Source organism: Mus caroli, unplaced genomic scaffold, assembly GCF_978045245.1.
Source record: "Mus caroli unplaced genomic scaffold, Mus_caroli_1 scaffold_4, whole genome shotgun sequence".
Classification (NCBI taxonomy): Eukaryota; Metazoa; Chordata; class Mammalia; order Rodentia; family Muridae; genus Mus; species Mus caroli.
Genome location: NW_028227259.1, coordinates 141510517 through 141529530, shown reverse-complemented (window position 1 = coordinate 141529530; position 19014 = coordinate 141510517). Strand labels below are relative to the sequence as shown.

Sequence of the window (19014 nt, the reverse complement as noted above, 5' to 3'; positions counted from 1 at the left end):
GGGCAGGGATCCGAGAGAATTGCTGGGCCAGAGCCTCTCAGAGCGGCCTGCAGCCCACCCTGCGGCTTGGCTCCGGAGGAGGGCGGTCTTCTCTTAACAGGAGGGGGCCAGAGAGGGGAAGGATTGCAGAATAAGGCTTGGGGCCACGTGACCCTCCCCTGGAATGTGGTGACGTCAGGGGGCGTGGTCGTCTCCAAAATTGGGGAGGAAGGGAGGAAAAAAAAGCCTGAAAAAGTTTCTTTGCGGGAGTCCCAAACGGGGCGTGGGACGGAAAGGGAGGGAAGGGGCCCAAGGCTCTGAGCTCCAGGCTCCGAGTTTGTGGGGACCCTGACCTCTGTCTGGAGTGGAGTAACCCTATTCCAGACCATGTCGGGGCCCACCTGGCTTCCCCCGAAGCAGCCAGAACCCTCCAGAGTCCCTCAAGGGAGATCGATGCCCAGAGGCGCCCTGGGCCCACCAACGGCCCACGGACCAAGTAAGTGTTCCCCTCTCACACACGCAGGAGTAACAGAAGAAGGAGTGGCCACCTTCCTTCACCTTTTCTCCCTTGCCTGCCTGCTTCCTGCTGTCCCTTTCCCAAACCAGAGGCCCCTGCTCTTGTGCAACTTTCCCTGACTCTTGGTTGGTTCCCAGACTCCCAGGAATGTGAAGGAGGAGAGCCACCCCGAGAAGGGCAGCTCTACCGAGGTTACCCTTCTTCCAGTCCCACCTCCTGTCTCTCTCCCTTTAGCACTCCAGCCTCACCCCAGGGTCAACTTTTGCCCCCTCCCACCTGAACACTGTTATCAGCCTCCGGGGATCCCGGAAGATCGGGGGCCTACTTGGGTGGGATCCCACGGAACACCCCAGCGCCTGCAGGTGAGAAGTGGAGATGAGGGTAGGGTCTCTCGGGGTCAAGGTGAGAGAAATCTAGGTCGGGGTTGTCATCAGTATTTGTTCTTCCTCCTTTGCCTCTGTCTCAGGGGCTCCCTCCAGACAGGGGAGTCATCCGCCCTGGCAGTCTGGATGCTGAGATAGATTCACTCACCAGCATGTTGGCTGATCTGGACGGGGGTCGCAGTCATGCACCTAGGCGGCCAGACAGACAGGTGACTTCCTGTGTTCTGTCTCTGCTTCCCCATCCTCAGCCAGTTCCCTGCCCTAGCTTCTCAGCCTCAATCTACCCTCTTCACTCCCCACCTACCCTCTTTGCAACTAATAAATACCCGGTTCAAGGAATCATGAACTTCCTCCTTGGCAGGCCTAGCCCATGGGAACTTGTCAGAAGTCATTGCTACCCTGGGGTTCCCACCTGGCACGCATGGATCTTGGATCTGGCTTTACTGTTTCTGCATTGCTTGTCTTCCCAGGCTTTTGAGGCTCCCCCACCCCATGCTTACCGCGGAGGCTCCCTGAAGCCCAGTGGAGGTGCTGTTCCAACCCCGATGCTTCCAGCATCCCCCTATGGTGGACCTACCCCAGCCTCCTATGCTACCGCGAGCACGCCAGCTGGCCCTGCTTTCCCTGTACAAGTGAAGGTGGCTCAGCCTGTGAGAGGCTGTGGACTGCCCAGGCGAGGGGCCTCTCAGGCCTCTGGGCCTCTTCCAGGCCCCCACTTTCCTCTGACAGGTCGTGGTGAAGTCTGGGGGGCTGGCTTTAGGAGCCACCGAGAGCCAGGACCGGGGGTTCCGGAGGGAGCTCCTGGAGTACATATCCCTGCAGGAGGAGGGAGAGGAGGTGGGCATGAACCTCAGGTAAGCCGGGGCTGGGGCACTGAGGTTTGTGGTCACCGGAGGTAACTGGGCATTGATTAGGAGGCGTGGAGGCCGAGGGGTACTTAAGATACCTAAGATACTGTTTTTAGGAGATGTTGTTTTGAGTGCTTGCTTAGTATGCAGGAATCCCAAGGTTCTAGACCCAGCACTGTATAAACCAAGCTTGGGGGAGGTAGCGGCAGGAGAATCAGTAAATTAAGGTCCTATTTGCCGCACATAATGGGTTCCACGCCAGCCCAGGCTATATGAGGCACTGTCTCAAATATAAATAAGCGCGTAAGTCAGTCCCGGGTTTAAGGTCCTCAGAGGTCAAGGATCAAGATGTCCAAAGGGAAGGGGCTTCCTTTCCCCCATCAGCTTCTGAGAGACGTTCTCTGAGGAGATTTGGGGGTTCCTGACCGTATGGGTCATTTATGGTGTCTGAGACTATAGGCAGCGCCTCAAAGCCCCAATTCTCACTCTAGGGCCCCTTGGGCCAACCTCCTGAAGAGGAACTGGAGAGACTGACCGAGAAACTGGTGCATGACATGAGCCGCCCGCCCAGTGGGGAGTACTTTGGTGAGTTGGCCTGCTGGGTGGGGTGGACAGGGAGGAGACGGTGGATCTGCTCTCGTGGGTCTGTGGAGACTGATCTCGTTCCTCTCCGTCCTCAGGTCGGTGTGGTGGCTGTGGCGAAGATGTGGTTGGCGATGGAGCTGGGGTTGTGGCCCTGGACCGTGTCTTCCATATTGGTTGCTTTGTGTGTTCTACCTGTCGGGCCCAGCTCCGGGGCCAGCACTTCTATGCTGTGGAGAGGCGGGCATACTGTGAGAGCTGCTATGTGGTGAGCGGCTGGGCTGTGACAGAGGGATGCTAAATGAAGCATCAAGACGGACAGGCAGGTTCCTGTCTAAGAGAGGTGCCAGATACTCAGTCGGGTGGGACTGGAAGCTGAGGTACAAGAAGGAAGAAGCTAAATGTGGTGACTCGGGCCTATCTGGAGGAGAGCCTGAGGTACAGAGCAAGTCTGAAGGCAGCCCAAGGCGCAGGTTTCCCAAGATCAATTGGTCCATCAGCCAAAGGAACATTTTGGGTTTTGTTTCTTTGATGACTTGTTTGCTGTTTTGAGATAATATGTCATGTGTCCCAGGCTGGCCTGAGACTCTTATGTGCAGCTAAGGAAGACCTTGAATTTCCTCCTTTTATCTATGAATTATGGGGATTCTAGGTGTGGGCCACCAGACCTGTTCTTTGTGGTGCTAGGAATGGAACCCAGGGCTTCGTGCATGCTAGACAAACACTTTACCAACTGAGCTACGGCCCCAGGCTAAGGAATGAGTTAACTGTGGAGACTAGAGACTAGATGAAGGAGGGAAGGACAGCTCCTCCTTTCAAGCGGGTGGGTGGTTTCTTTCCTTCCTTCCTTCCTTCCTTCCTTCCTTCCTTCCTTCCTTCCAGACGGAGTCTCACTGTGTAGCCCAGGCTGATCCTAAAGTTATGGTCCTCCTGCTTCAGCCTCCCAAGAGCTAGGAAACCAGATATGTGCCACTGTGCCCAGCTGGAAGGCATTTTAGAGTTGAGGTTATTTGTGAAAGTCTGACAGCATTCCTCAGAGGCAAGCATTACTGATTCATCTCACTGAAAGAAGAAGTGTGTGGAGACCAAATCCCTTGTCTAGAGGTTTCAGTGCTGCTCTTAGACCTCAGAAATGCTAAGTCCACCTTCCACTGAATCCCATGCAGGGAACTACACACACCAGATGGCTGGGCAGAGAGTACTCCTTCCTGGCTGGAGTGGCTTCCCTCCACTGACCTTCCATCCTCTTTTCCTGTTAGGCCACCCTGGAGAAATGTTCCACGTGCTCTGAACCCATCCTGGACCGAATCCTGAGGGCTATGGGGAAGGCGTACCACCCTGGTTGCTTCACCTGTGTGGTATGCCACCGTGGTCTTGATGGCATCCCGTTCACAGTGGACGCCACCAGCCAGATCCACTGCATCGAAGATTTCCACAGGTCTTGCCAGGATTCAGAATGTCTTCACTGACCTATTTCTTCATGTCCCAGGGTCTGCCTCTTCTGTTTCCACCTTCTGGTCCTCTCTTTCTTTGACACCACTTTCTTCCCCAAGACCCAAACACATCTCTTATATCCTTCTCATCCCCACCCCTGCCCCTTCCACCTTCATTGGGCTTCATTTTGAGTCTCCTGAGGGCGTGGGAGGGAGGGAGGGACCTGATAGCCTCTTTGGTTCCCCTCCACTGCAGGAAATTTGCCCCACGATGTTCAGTGTGTGGCGGGGCCATCATGCCGGAACCAGGTCAGGAGGAGACGGTGAGAATTGTTGCTCTGGATCGAAGTTTCCACATCGGCTGTTACAAGTGTGAGGTGAGGGGGTCCCTGGGCAGGAGCGAGAGCTTTGCAGAGCCCGGGAAGCTGGGGGGAAAAGCACTGTGGGAAAGTTCCAGGCTAATGAAGGTTTTGTTCTTTCTCACAGGAGTGTGGGCTGCTGCTGTCCTCTGAGGGAGAGTGTCAAGGCTGCTACCCACTGGATGGGCACATCTTGTGCAAGGCTTGCAGCGCCTGGCGCATCCAAGAGCTCTCAGCCACTGTCACCACTGACTGTTGACTGCTCTGAGAAGTACCTGCTGGGATCTCGGCTCCCGTTCGTCCGTCCGTCCACCGTCCATCACCTCCCCCAACATCTACCCTTAGTGTTTGCCATCAAATGCTGTCTTTTCTTCCTCTCTTCATGAAATAATAATCCCTGGAGCATTTAAAAGCACTTCCAAGTCTGTTCTTTATTGGAGTCTCACAGGATGAGGCTGGGTAAAGCACTTAGGAGGCAGAGGCAGACTGTGAGTGTGAGCCCAGCCAGTTTACATACTAAGTTCCAAGACAGTGAGGGGTTACATAATGAGATCCTGCATATATTTCTTTTGTTAACTCTCATCCCGTACTATTGTTGTTGTTACATAAATTAACCTGTTTATTGTAGGCTAGGGATGTCTCAGATGATTGGATTTCTGCTGGTCTTTCAAGTCCTTCAGACTTCTGATGGCAGATACAACAGCAGAAGTGGTGTCGCAGATCTGGGCTGTACCAGCCACCACAGTGCCAGAAGCCAGTGGCCTGTTTTCTTCATCTTGGTCTTGCTCCAGAAGGAACAAATGGAACTGGCGTGCTCATCAATTTCAACTTTCCATGCCATTTTCCAGAGGGAGGCATCATCTTGGATCCTATGTTTACTTACGATGCTGACCTGCTTGGTGCATTTAGCCACAGTGCTGTGACATAGGCCAAAGCCAGAAGAGGTAGTTCTCTAAAGGACAAACTGTAAAGTATTCTAGGCTACCCTTGGTTTGAAACATTGCTAGATAGCTGAGGCTATTCTCCAACCTGGGATCCCTCTGCCCTCATTTCTGCAGTGCTGGGGCTGCAGGAGTGTGACACTGCACGTGGCTACTTTTCTTGTGGGGGATGGAGGGTGCTGGGGATGGGCCAGAGACTCATATATGCCAAGCACATGCCCAACCGCTGAACAGCACCTTCAGCCTCCCTCTCTCCTTTCTTGGCTTATTTCTTCCTAAACCCAGGTCCTGTCATATGGTAGGCAAGCATTCTATCATTGAGCTATACGTCTCATTGCTTCCCTCCTCTTCCTCCTCCTCTTCTTTCTTGAGACGGGGCCTTCTTTCACTGTGTAGCCCTGCCTGGCTGGCCTGGAATGCCCTTTGTAGACTAGATTGACCTCCAACTCAGAGATCTGCCTGCCTCTGCCACCAGAGTGCTGGGATTAGAGGTGAGCGCCACCATGTTCCCCTCTTCTTGAATTACGTGTGTATGAGCTGGTTGCAAGACTTAAATCCCAGCACTCAGGAGGCAGAGACAGGAAGATCTCTTAGTCTGAGGCCAACCTAGTCTACAAGGGGAGTTCCAGGCCAGCCAGGGGGTACACAGAAACCTTGTTTTGGAACAAAATGATGAGTATATGTAGCTGTGGATCAGTGTGTGGCTGTGTGTGTACATCTGAGTGCAGTGCCCTTGCAGACCAGAAGAGGTCGTCAGTCCCCTAGGCACTGGAGTTAACAGTCTGTGAGCAGCCAGCCACATGGGAGCTGGGACCCCACCTCTGATTTTCTGCAAGACCAGGAAGCGCTCTTACTCACTGGACCGGCCCCTTTGGAAAATGTTTGTGAGAAAGGGTTTTAGAAAATTGTCAAGGCTGGCTTTGAACTCATTTTGCAACCCCTGAATTTGATTCTGCTTTGACTTACTGAGTAACTTGGGTTACAGGCCTGTGCCAACGTAACTGTCTACTAAGTTTTTTAAGTGCCCCCTTGTAAATATACCTTATTAGATGCTGGGATTTTTCTTTCTTTTCTGGGAGCAAGACTGTGGCATGCTCCCTTGTTTAGCTTAATAGTCTGTTCTTGGAAAAGGGCTTAGTGTTATCTTAGGGATTTCAACTGGAAACTAGTGGATCCTGGTGGTTGTTTCCAGACTGCAACGTAAAGACTCCCATTAAAGAACTGGGCATTAAGGTCGAGGTTTACACTTTTGCATGAGTATTAGGCTCCTCTGTCCAAAACAAGCAGGAAGAACGCCTTTTATAAGTAGCACATACTGTATTTTTTGCAGGAGAAAATGGTGGGAGGAGATGCCTCTAAAATGGTTGCTTCTATGAATTATTCCCTAGACATCCATCGTCCCCAAACCCCTCGATAGCAAATCCGCCCTTGAGGAGGTCAAGAGGTGCCCCAGCCCAGGGCTCTTTGCAAAGCAACCTTTGGATGCAAACTAGCTCCTACCCAGGGTACCTTACGGGAGTGACACTTAACTTCTCCAGTGCTCTCCTTTTCAAGTAGGCACGAGCACGTTCAGAAGGCCTGCCTGGCTTGACCCAGCGCAACTTCCGTAGCTCCGAGATGCTGGGGCGATTTTGTCGCAAAACCGCGCGAGACTTCCGTGTCTCCACCCTCTTCCCGTCATTCTTTTAATCTCGGAGTTTTAGTTTGGTCGGGGGGTCTTGTTTGTAGTTGGAGGCCGAGCTCCGGGAGTGACGTAGGGCGCGCGCGCGCGCAAGCGACTCCTCGGCCCCCCGCGGTCCCGCTCTCCTCTTCCCCTTCGTCTCCGGGCTGAGAATCCCCGTGTCTCCTTCCAACCCTCTTTGTGGTCCATTGTCGCGCGTTCCGGTCCGCCCGGAAAACAAGCCCGCCGGCGCGCGCTTCCAACGGCCCCGACCGCTGCCAGGTGGGGGAGGGGAAGGAAAGGCCCGGGCGGCGGGATTGCGAGGAGAGGACCGTGCCCGGGGGCTTCGGGGGTGGACAAGGGGGAATCCGTGGGGACAGTGAAACTGTCGGAGCGATCGCCCTGCCCGGGATGGCAGGCCGGCCTCGGCGGGAGGGAGGCGGGCGTGCTGTCCCCGGGGGATTGTCCCTCCTCTGGTCCTTGTTCATCATCACCGTGTCTGCCCGCCGCCGGGCCCCAGGCCTCCTCTGACAGCACCATGGGTGACAGTGATGATGAATACGACCGAAGACGCAGGGACAAATTTCGAAGAGAGCGCAGCGACTATGACCGTTCCCGGGAAAGGGATGAAAGACGGCGAGGGGACGATTGGAATGACCGGTGAGACAATATTAACGTCCATGCCCCGCCACGCACAACCCTTCCGCGCCGCAATTTTTTTTTTCTCGTTTCCTTTTTGTCTTTACCTTACAAAATCTTATTAGGATGCAGTTTACCGTTGGGCCATTTTTGTAGTTCAGTCTATTCACCGTTGGCTCAGATTTCGAGCTTTTAACCAAAGTTATGGTCAGTATTAGTGGTGGACAGGAGCTCTGCACAGCTGATTGGACTGCATCTTCCGTGCAGGCTACATAGGGAGACACAATCTCAAATCCAAATAATAAAAAAGCACAAACTGACCGACGTGAACAACCTGATTGGCCTGAAACTCTTTAGGTAGCTCAAGATGACATTAAACTTCTGAATTAAGGAAATATTCTACCACATCCTGTTTAGGAATTTTTTGAAACAGGTAATTGAGATAAGAAATGTGGAAGTGCATTTCTTTTATATAATAAAATGTTTATGGGGGGTTTGCTTACATTATGTCCATGCACCTCATTCGTTCCCGATGCCCATGGAGGCCAACAGATTAGATCCTTTGGGAAATGGGCAGTAAAGATGGTTGTGAATTGCTTTGTGGGTGCTGGGACTCAAACCCTAGTCCTTAGCAAGAGGAGCCAACCAAGAGTAGTTAAAAGGAGTGCATTTAACTACTGAGCCAGCTCTCTACCTCTCTTCCCTTTTAAATCCAGAGGTGAAGTAAAAACAACAAAAACATAGCCAGTTTAGTGAGTTAAGCGCCATAGCTCAACTTGAAATCAGATTTCTTTATTTTTAAAGATTTATTTATTTGAGTGCTCAGTTTGCATGCACATCTGCATGACAGAAGAGGGCATCCAGTCCCTGTAGTTGTTGCTGGGATTTGAACTCATGACCTGGATAAGCAGCTAGTGCTCTTAACTGCTGAGTCATCTCTCCGTTTCTTTAGAGGGATTTGAAGTGACTTTTTGTGATAGAATTTAAGAGGTTGAGACCAGCCAGGGCTACATGGTGAGACTCCCTCTCAATAAACAAGTAAATATGAAATGATGGGAAAGCCTGCCAGTCAGCACTTAGAAGCCTAGTGTGGGTGTGATTGTGAGAGTGTGTGGATGGTATATGCAAATGAGTGTGATTTATGGGGTCTCCAGCTAGAGGAATGAGCATCTGTGAGTGGCTTGCCGCATGAGCTAAACGGAGCCTCACGTGGGTCCCCTGTAGGATTAGCAAGAACCCTTAACCACTGAGTCAGTTCTCCAGCCCCTAGCACATTATCAAAAATTAATTATTTAGTTTTTGGTATGTTTTTCCAGACAGAGTTTCTCTGTACAGCCTTGACTGTCCTGTAACTCACTCTGTAGACCAAGCTAGCCTCCAACTCAAAAGATCTACCTGCCTGCCTCTGCCTTCCAAGTGCTGGTATTAAACTATGGTTTTTGTTTTTTTAACGTATAAGTGTTTTGCCTACGTGATTTCTGTGCACCACATTCATGCTGTGCCTGATAGCTGTAGGAAGACAGAACACTGTTGTATCCTTAGAGCTGGAACTGACAGAAGGATGTGAGCTGCTGTGTGGCTCCTAGGAGCTGAGCCTTGCTTCTTTGAACTCTGAGAGCCATCTCTCTAGCCCCCTTGCCCTTTAGGTTTTGAGAAAGGGCCTCATGTAGAATAAGCTGACCTGGAACAAAACGCTCCTCCCTTAAGCCTCTTTAGGGCTGGAAATAGAAGGGTGAGCCACTATGCCCAGCTCGCCTTAGTGCTTCTTCAAGAAAGAAGAAAATCAAATTTGCTTTCCTGAGTCTGAAGCTAGATGAAGTCCTTCAGAGGTCAAAGTGGCTTTGGTTACACGTCACAAGTAGGCATGATCCTTGCAAAGGAACTTATGTTCTGAGGAGCAGAAGATGGCCATCTATGAAGTGCATTGGAGAGCCACAGGAAGGAGACACTTAGCTGGACGGCTAGGGAGTTCCCTAGACACAGGTGCTGTGAACAGCTTGCAGTCAGTAAGCATAACACAGTTGTGACAGGAGCACATGCTCTTGGTTGACGTAGTGCTTCACAGACTGTAGAGAGACATTGCTGTTTTTCTTAGTGGAGCTGCAGGAGTGCTGGTTAAAGCCGGAAGTCATGAAAAGGATGCACCGTTGAAGGAAGAGCACCACTTAGTGTCCCTGATAGAGCACTGTGTTTTGTTTCTGGTTTGGTTTTATGGATGAGAAGAATGCATAAAAGAACATTGTGCTAAGTATTGGGTAGTCACTGCAAGAGCAGCTGGGTGATTGATGGGGGAGCCTGGAGTGGTTTTCACAGGTGCCAGTTTTTTTATTGGAGCATTGTCAACACTGGGGCTTCACACTTAGTGCTTGGCAGATGTGTGTAGGAAAAGAAGCTAAGAGAAGTTGTTACTAAGAGGAAAACTGTCAGTATTTGTTGCTAGTGGAGCTTGCTGGTAGAAACTCATTTTAGAAACGTCTGTATATTTTTTTTTTTTAAAGATTTATTTATTTATTATATGTAAGTACACTGTAGCTGTCTTCAGACATTCCAGAAGAAGGCGCCAGATCTCGTTACGGGTGGTTGTGAGCCACCATGTGGTTGCTGGGATTTGAACTCTGGAACTTCGGAAGAGCAGTCGGGTGCTCTTACCCACTGAGCCATCTCACCAGCCCGAAACGTCTGTATATTAGTGTGAGTAGTCCTCCTGATGTTCAGACGCTTCTGAGATGAGAGTCTGTGATGCAACATGGCTCGATGCTGTACAGTGAGAAGTCTCAGGAGCTGTTTCAGATCTGGTCGCTGCCGTGGTTTTGGTTTTTTTTTTTTTTTTTTTTTTGGTTTTTTGAGACAGAGTTTCTCTGTGCAGCCCTAGCTGTTCTGGAACTCACTCTGTAGACCAGGCTGGCTTCAAACTCAGAAATTCGCCTGCCTCTACCTCCCAAGTGCTGGGATTAAAGGAGTGCGCCACCACGCCCACCCAGCTGGCCGTGATTTTAATGTAACAGAACTGAAGGGCATTGGCAATTCTAGGCAAGTGTTTGAGCCACAGCTCTAGCCTGCTGGTGTGGTTTGATGAATCAGTCCAACACACTTCAGAGTTAGTTTTGACACAGGGTCTTATGTAGCCCAGTGTATCTCATACACAATGTAGCTGCCTCCATTTTTAAGTGCTAGACTTACACTCTGCCTGCTTCAACTTACTCTTAAACCAGCTCTTTCCAGGAGCAGGGCTCACACCTCTAATCAGCACTCTTACGGCAAATGCAGGGATATTTATAAGTTGGAGACAATCTTGGTCTAAGTAGGGAGTTCCAGGCCATCCTTGAATACAAGTGAGAGCCTGTCTCAAAAACCAAAAGGGGGCTAAATACCTTTAATTACAGGAGTCAGGAGTTGGAGGATCTCTTGAGTTTGAGGCCGGCCTGGTCTATATAGTGAGTTTACATAGAGAGACCCTGTCTATCTATAAATAAATAAACAATCCCCCTGCCCTCACACACATACCAGATACCTAGCCCAGCTGCTCAAGAGGGTGAGCGCTCTGTCAGCACAGCAAGATTATGTTAGCTTTATGCAGAAACCAGAAAGAGAAGCCCAGATTATCTGAAGAGGCCATTGAGTGTTTCCTTTGTGATAATATATCTGTGTGAGGAGTGGTCACGTTCTTCCCCTTATCAAGCCAGACCTAGAAGAGAGCAGTGCTCCTCCAGAGCAGGGTGGGGTTTTTTGTTTTCTTTTAAAAGAAAATTCTTACTTTTCATAAAAACATATACTTAACTTAGCATAGTGTCATAGGCTGATAATCTCATCTTCTTTTGAAGCTGAAACAGGAGGATCTCAAGTTCAAGATCTGCCTGTAGGGGCAGCTTGTGCACTGCCTAGTGTACAGTGAGTTTGGGGGCAGCCTGCGTAGTTCAGGGACACCATCTCAAGTTTTCTGAAAGGGAAGCAGGGCTGGGGTCTAGCATAACTCAGTGGTCGAGTGAATTCAAGAAGTACTAGATTCAGTCTGTGTATCCTCAGAGTAATTTATATTAATGTGTAGCTTTAACATTCGTAGATGCTAAATGCCGGCTTAAGGTAGGCGTAGTGATGTCCCTGTGATCCCAGCACCTGGGAGCTGGAAGCGGGAGAAGAGAAACTCAAAGTGATGAGCTTTGGTTATGGAGGGAGCTGGAGGCCAGCTTGCGTGGGAACCACGGCAGCTGTCAGGCTACTGTTTCCTGTTGTTTGTTTGCTTGTGTGTAGTGCTGGAGGGTGGAGCCCAGGCCGCCTGGGTTTCCTAGGCAGGCATTGCAGCTGATGGACAGCTCCATCTCAGCCCCATCTCTGCTATTGCAACTTGTTCTCACTTCCAGAGAGTGGGACCGCGGCCGGGAGCGCCGCAGTCGGGGTGAATATCGAGACTATGACAGGAACCGAAGGGAGCGCTTCTCTCCCCCTCGACACGAACTCAGCCCCCCCCAGAAGCGCATGCGGAGAGACTGGTGAGGTGGCATCACTTTCTTTTTTTACCCTCAGGGCCCTCAGGCCTCAGCCCTGCTCCTGCTGAAAGCTGGCTGCTTCCTTGCCTCAGTATCCCACACACCCAGTGTTCCTTTGTCCCTTTTATCCCTTGGGTGAGAGACCATAGCCTCCATGTGCCCCTCCTCGTGCCCTTGTCCATGTTGTGGAGAGGTAGCTCTGGATCCTTCTGTGTCTGACTTTTGTGTCCCCTACCCTCAGGGATGAGCACAGCTCTGACCCATACCACAGTGGCTATGACATGCCCTATGCTGGGGGGGGTGGGGGACCAACTTACGGCCCCCCTCAGCCCTGGGGCCACCCAGACGTCCACATCATGCAGCACCATGTCCTGCCCATCCAGGCCAGGTAAGGCGTGGGGTTCTGGGGAGAAGGTGGTTGCCGAGTTTGGGGGAATGTCTGGGGTTGTGGGGGACTATGGTTGGATCTTGGGACAGGCTAGGTTCTAGGGTGCTTGCATGCTTAGAGTGGTGGGCGAGTAGTCACAGGAAGCAGAGACTGACTACCTGGGCTCTCCGTCTTGCTCACAAGCAAGCCTTTGTGATTGGATGCCCCCCCCCCCCCAGGCTGGGCAGCATCGCAGAGATTGACTTGGGGGTGCCGCCACCCATAATGAAGTCCTTCAAAGAGTTCCTCCTGTCTCTGGATGACTCTGTGGATGAGACGGAGGCAGTGAAACGCTACAATGACTACAAGCTGGACTTCCGAAGGCAGCAGATGCAGGACTTTTTCCTGGCTCACAAAGATGAGGAGTGGTGAGTGCCCCTGCTTGCCTGCCCCCTTGGCCCTGGCCCATTTCTCTGGTTTGGCTGGAGGAGCTGCAGCCCTGTCCTCTGGTTCTCCCCACCGTGGTACTTCCTGGGAGTGGGGAAGGGGAGGGAAACACTGTTGGCTGGTGGGACCACACCCACCTCCTTCTCTGCCTTCCTCACTGGGACACCTCCAGGCAGCTGACCAGAGCCACTTAGCCTCTTGGTACAGCACACAGACTGCGATCCTCTTGTTGGTGTGGGTCATTGTCATCCCCAGTCAACAGGACCCAGTGTGGCCGTGGTCTCCCAAAGGCAACGAGTGAAGCCAGACAAGAACAGCCAAGATCTCAGGGTCGTTTGACAGAAAAAAAGAATTTGAATTTTTTTTTCCTTATGTGGATGTTTTAATTTTAATCAACCATCTTTTCCCCCCTCCTGCTCCTCCTCCTCATCCTTTCTGCTCCTCCTCCTTGAAAAGAGCCAGAACTGGGAACCACACCCGCTCATCGACGGAGCTCGGAGCAAACCCACCTCCACCCCCACCATACCCAGCCCATACATGAGCCCCCGGGCTGAGCGGCGGGGCCGGCCAGGCAGACAGGCAGGGCACCGCTGTGCACAATGCAGTGGTCTAGCTGAATGTATTGCTCAGGCAGCTAGTCAGTCAGGGCCCCCACCGCGGAGGCCCGCGGGGCGGGGCATCTAGGCCGGTCACCCCAGCCAGGAGCCAGCGGGCAGCCCGCCAGCCAGCATGGGCCCTGGGCGCCACTAGTTAAATCTTGAGCTCTGTTTGACCAAGCAGCCAAGGTAAAGACCCTGGAGGTGACGCCTGCGGCTTTCCTCTCTGCTCAGCCTGTTCTGTCCTGTCTCATGTGCCCTCTGACTGCCCTGTGTGTCTTGGGATCGCTCGTGCACCTTCCATTCTTTCTCTCTCCATGTTCTTGCTCTCTGCTACACACTTCTTATTTCTGTTTTCTCAACCTGTCTGTCTTTGTTTTAGATTTCGGGGCCCTCACATTTCCCCCATTTCTCCTTTTCTCCTACCCCTAATTTCTTCTGCCTTTGTTTTTCTCCCCTGCCCTCAGAGGCCTATTAAAATGTTTTCTTTTTCATACTCTGCCCAGATCCTAACCCTCCAGCCCTCTTCTATCCCATGGCCTACCTGAGGCTGTGCAGGCACTTGGCCTCTTTCTTTGCTCTTTCCTGCCCCTCTGCCTTTTCTTCCTTCGAGGGGAGAAAGGTGTCCTGCCTTTTGGCCTTTTCTATCTGGTACACTTGAGGTTTCCTTCTGGCTCCACCTGGGGTGGAGGGAGTTGGTGGGAGCCTCATCTGGGCTTGGCCAGGAGAGGGAGGTTCTCTGGGGCTCCTGCTCCCTTAGCTTTCCCTGAAGCTATGGGAAAGGGCACCTTCTCAGCCTAGTGCTTCCCAGAGGCTCACAGCATAGAGCTGCCTCATAACCCTGGCCTTCCCCAGAGCCATGGTCCTCCTAACCCAGAGCTCTCAATTCCTGGTTCTCCCCAGATCTTTCCAGAGTACAACCTCTGGTTCCTTTTGGGGTGTTGGGTGGTTTTAGTGCACCCCTTTCTTGATTTTAAGGCCTTCTGTGGGTGTGAGAGGCTATGCCCTGCCTTTCTTGGGCCCCTCCCCACATTCTGGTCTTGACTGCTCATAACTGTTTTGTCTCTCCCATCCTGCTTGCTTTCTTGTCCAGGTTCCGATCTAAGTACCACCCTGATGAGGTGGGAAAGCGTCGGCAGGAGGCCCGGGGGGCCCTGCAGAACCGACTGAAGGTGTTCCTGTCCCTCATGGAGAGTGGCTGGTTTGATAACCTTCTCTTGGACATAGACAAAGCTGATGCCATTGTCAAGATGCTAGATGCAGGTATGGGCTTAAAGGGTAGGGAGGTCTTGGCTGGGAGGTTACAGGATAGAAACCAGAGCCTTTGGGTTGTGACCTGCTGTTGTCATTGGTAGCTGTCATTAAGATGGAAGGTGGCACAGAGAACGATCTCCGAATTTTGGAGCAGGAGGAGGAGGAGGAACAGGCAGGCAAGACTGGGGAGGCCAGCAAGAAAGAGGAGGCCCGTGCTGGACCAGCCCTGGGGGAAGGAGAGCGCAAAGCCAATGATAAGGATGAGAAGAAAGAAGATGGAAAACAGGTCGAGGGGCAGGGGCTGAGGGAGCTGGAAGCTGTACTGGGGATGTGGGGGGTTGGAGGGGGTGACTAATGCAGCCAGCAGGAAAGACTGACATTGTCGGAACTATCTCATAGGCTGAGAATGACAGTTCCAACGATGACAAAACTAAAAAATCTGAGGGTGATGGGGACAAGGAGGAGAAGAAAGAAGAGGCTGAGAAGGAAGCCAAAAAGGTAAGGTGTGTTTTGCATGAGACCAAGATGTCGGGGCGGCTCCTGAGGGGTCTTGATGGCCTCCTCCTGCTGCTTCCACAGAGCAAGAAGCGGAACAGGAAGCAGAGTGGCGACGACAGCTTCGATGAGGGCAGTGTGTCCGAGTCTGAGTCCGAGTCTGAGGGTGGTCAGGCCGAGGAGGAGAAGGAGGAGGCCGGTACTTGTCATTTTCTCACTTCTGCTCCTTTGCTTTCCTGTGTTGGGTGAGGGTGTGTGAGTGTGTGTGTGTGTAAGTGCATTTTTATAAATAACTCTTCATTGTGTAGCTTGGCTAGCTCCCAAATAAATGAGAAGACTATAAGACTTTTTGATAAACTTTACAGCACAATAGCTGAACTACTAACCTATTCTATTCCTCTAAGCCAATCTGTTTACTTCCAGGCAAAAGGCAAAATCCCCAAGATACTTGGATTTTTGTACTGATTTGGCTCTCTGTTCCAGATGTGGTCCCATGTGTCTCTCCTCAGACCTCTACCTCTTGGTCCTCCTTCTCTCTGTGTCTCCTTGGCTGGGATTGGAAGTCCAGCCCTATTCTAGCCCTGTTCTTTCCTTTCTTCAGCCATTGGCTGATGAGCTTTTATAGAGAATAAATGGGGAAATGTTTACACAGACATTCAGGCAGGACTTTGGTTAAGCATTACAGTGCCACGTCTGAATTGCAGCCAGATGCTGGGCAGAGAAAGCAGCATTTGAGTAATATAAGGATAATCTTTACACTGTGTGTGGGGGGGTGTTTCTGGGGTGATGGCTAGTTTTAAATGCTTACACATTATATTTATGTATAATAAAGTTGTAATTGATTACATCTTGCTTAGAAGAAGCACTTAAAGAAAAGGAGAAGCCCAAAGAGGAGGAGAAGGAGAAGCCTAAGGATGCTGCAGGGTTGGAGTGTAAGCCCCGGCCCTTGCATAAGACTTGCTCTCTCTTCATGCGCAACATCGCACCCAACATTTCTCGGGCAGAGATCATTTCTGTGAGTGGGGACATGGGTCTTAGGGGCAGGGTTGGTGTGAATCCCAGATTCTTCAGGTGGCAGACTGCCTTTGGCATCGGGAGGCCTGGTCCCTGTGGATCCCCACCCTTTGAGGCCTGGCTCAGTGTGCATTGTCTTTGTTGGGTGCTGGCCTTTTCTTCCTGGGAGATGAAGGACACTTGTTTAGGGTTCTAAGCAGTGGAGATGAGGGGAAGGAGTGAGTTGAGTTCCTATGTGGCTTTTCTTTTCCCTTGATTCTTTTGACTCTTGCAGCTTTGTAAACGATACCCAGGCTTTATGCGAGTGGCACTGTCGGAGCCCCAGCCAGAGAGGAGGTAAGAAGCTGCACATCTTGGGATGGGGTAAGGAGGCACCCTGGCTCTGTTCTGGGACAATGCTGATAAGCTTTGTTATGTATGTAGGTTTTTCCGCCGTGGCTGGGTGACTTTCGACCGCAGTGTTAACATTAAGGAGATATGTTGGAACCTGCAGAACATTCGGGTGAGTGTTGGCAGTGGGGCTGTAGGAAGCATGGTTGGGCTCCGCATGTCCATTTCCTCTGTGTCCACTCAGAGCTGTGAGGCTTCACCTGCAGCCTTCACTTCTGTCTGAGAAGTTCTGGGACTGTGACCATGGTTCAGTCCCCTCTGGGGAGAGCTTGGGTTCAAGGGTCTCTGTAGGGCCAACTCTCAGGGTGCAGTTCTGGGGCAGTCATGGCCTCCTTGTTGATTATGTCCCTATAGCTCCGCGAGTGTGAACTGAGTCCCGGTGTGAACAGAGACCTGACCCGTCGTGTCCGCAACATAAATGGCATTACACAGCACAAGCAGATAGTGCGCAATGACATCAAGTTGGCAGCCAAGCTAATCCACACCCTGGATGACAGGACCCAGCTCTGGGCCTCTGAGCCTGGGACGCCTCCTGTGCCCACAGTCAGTGACTCCCAGGAGATGGCTCCTTGTGCTGCTACCCCTGACCTCATGTGCTTGTTTTCCTGACCCCTGGGTCCTACCCACAACCTCCTTTGTTTGCTCCTTTGTCTGGGTGCTACCCCCTCAAGCTTCCAACAGCATAGTCATCTGTGGGTTAGGGTGGACGAACGAGATTAGGAGACAGGGTTTGTCCGTGATGCTGATCCTCTCTCTTCATGGCCCAGTTTCTGCGCTGATTTCTCTGCCTTACTGTCCATCTCCTCCTCGCTAGAGCCTCCCCTCGCAAAACCCCATCCTGAAGAACATCACTGACTACCTGATCGAGGAAGTGAGTGCTGAGGAGGAGGAGCTTCTGGGGAGCAGTGGGGGGCCCCCTCCTGAGGAGCCTCCCAAGGAGGGCAACCCAGCCGAGATCAACGTGGAGAGGGATGAGAAGCTGATCAAGGTGCCAGTTCCGACCATCTGGAGCATGCGTCCAGGGGAGTGCGTCATGCGGCTTTCTGTATCGGGGCTGAATAGTGACCCTGTGTGTCCACCCTCCCTCCCTCCAGGTCTTGGATAAACTTCTTCTCTATTTGCGTATCGTGCATTCTCTGGATTATTATAACACCTGTGAGTACCCTAATGAAGACGAGATGCCCAACCGCTGTGGCATAATCCACGTTCGGGGGCCCATGCCTCCCAACCGAATCAGTCACGGAGAAGGTACATTGCAGGTCCCTCATGTTGTCTTTCATGGCCAACCTCTGTCTACTGTCCCTCCTCTTCCCCCTTGCTCCAGTCTCCCTCTCAGCCTGCCTTTGTCACCCACACAGTGCTGGAGTGGCAGAAGACATTTGAGGAGAAACTGACTCCGCTGTTGAGTGTGCGTGAATCCCTTTCTGAAGAAGAGGCCCAGAAGATGGGTCGGAAAGACCCAGAGCAGGAAGTGGAGAAGTTTGTCACCTCCAACACGCAGGAACTGGGCAAGGATAAGTGGCTATGTCCTCTCAGTGGCAAGAAATTCAAGGTCTGAGATGTGAAAAGAATTGGTAGGGTAGATTGGGAGGGGGGTTTGGGTAGCAAAACCCCTAAAAGCCTGGAGGAAGCTGTTACCTTCCAGCGGTGTTCGGTGGGGAAGAGACTGCAGCATGCTGTCCGTCCTCATCCCCTCCTCTCAGGGCCCGGAGTTTGTACGCAAGCATATCTTCAATAAGCATGCTGAGAAGATTGAGGAGGTGAAGAAGGAGGTGGCTTTCTTCAATAACTTCCTCACAGACGCCAAGCGCCCAGCTTTGCCTGAGATCAAGCCAGCTCAGCCACCTGGCCCTGCCCAGAGTAAGATACGATCTGTGGTGGCTGCCATACCTTTGACTTCTTTCTTCTTCTTTGAGAAGTGTACTCCACTAACCTTCAGGCCCTATTCCTAGAATTCTTGTCAGTCCCTTTCCTCCCCCGCAGTAATTCATGTTCCTGTCCGTGTTGTACTCCCCCCAGGCCTGACCCCAGGACTTCCCTACCCACATCAGACGCCACAGGGCTTGATGCCGTATGGTCAGCCCCGGCCTCCCATCTTGGGCTATGGAGGTGAGTGTGGAAAGGCAGTGCAGGGATTTGGTGTCTGTAGGGGGCTACAAAGCTTAGGCTGAGGTTGAGGTCAGTTTTTAGTTCACCCTGGGTCTTTGTCATAGCTGGTGCTGTCCGCCCTGCAGTCCCAACAGGAGGGCCTCCATACCCCCATGCTCCATATGGTGCCGGCCGTGGGAACTATGATGCTTTTCGAGGCCAAGGCGGTTATCCTGGAAAACCTCGGAACAGGTGAGCACGAACGACGGCCAGGCTGTCTTTCCCCCCTCTCTGACTGTAGGGACATCTGTTCACATTTCCTTTATTTCACAGGATGGTTCGAGGAGACCCAAGGGCCATAGTGGAGTATCGGGACCTGGATGCCCCGGATGATGTTGATTTCTTTTGAGCCATCCATGTCCCTTCCTTCTGCATTGCTACATCTGTACCCATGACCACTTTATCCCATCAGCTGAAAAGTTTTTTGTACGTTATTTTACCCGCTAGTAAAAACACTTTGGTGTAGCATCTGTTAACT

General features: G+C 51.8%; 2 protein-coding genes and 1 pseudogene across 7 annotated transcripts; 2 read left to right on the top strand and 1 right to left on the bottom strand.

Annotated features, from left to right (window-relative positions):
• Positions 1-188: 188 nt before the first annotated feature.
• On the top strand, positions 189-4516 carry Trip6 (thyroid hormone receptor interactor 6). The gene is made up of 9 exons (XM_021162703.2): positions 189-475; positions 731-858; positions 963-1088; positions 1350-1733; positions 2219-2312; positions 2408-2577; positions 3569-3747; positions 3999-4119; positions 4229-4516. The coding sequence occupies exons 1-9, from the start codon at positions 367-369 to the stop codon at positions 4358-4360; spliced, it is 1443 nt and encodes a 480-aa protein (XP_021018362.1). The 5' UTR covers positions 189-366; the 3' UTR covers positions 4361-4516.
• A 111-nt stretch (positions 4517-4627) lies between these two features.
• LOC147005381 (large ribosomal subunit protein eL43 pseudogene) lies at positions 4628-7242 on the bottom strand (annotated as a pseudogene).
• On the top strand, positions 6705-19001 carry Srrt (serrate, RNA effector molecule). 6 transcript variants are annotated; one of them, XM_029477348.2, is made up of 20 exons: positions 6705-6984; positions 7223-7362; positions 11700-11828; positions 12067-12213; positions 12432-12620; positions 14329-14498; positions 14591-14775; positions 14889-14987; positions 15069-15183; positions 15845-15999; positions 16273-16334; positions 16422-16500; positions 16743-16931; positions 17203-17376; positions 17483-17636; positions 17747-17940; positions 18092-18248; positions 18408-18497; positions 18602-18728; positions 18810-19001. In XM_029477348.2, exons 2-20 carry the CDS (start codon positions 7241-7243, stop codon positions 18883-18885), a joined length of 2613 nt encoding a protein of 870 aa, XP_029333208.1. In that variant the 5' UTR covers positions 6705-6984; positions 7223-7240; the 3' UTR covers positions 18886-19001. The 6 variants fall into 6 exon arrangements, with proteins under 6 accessions (XP_029333208.1, XP_029333207.1, XP_021017964.1 ...); XM_029477347.2 differs by having other exon boundaries at positions 18396-18497; XM_021162305.3 differs by having other exon boundaries at positions 15842-15999; positions 18623-18728.
• The last annotated feature ends 13 nt before the right edge of the window (positions 19002-19014 follow it).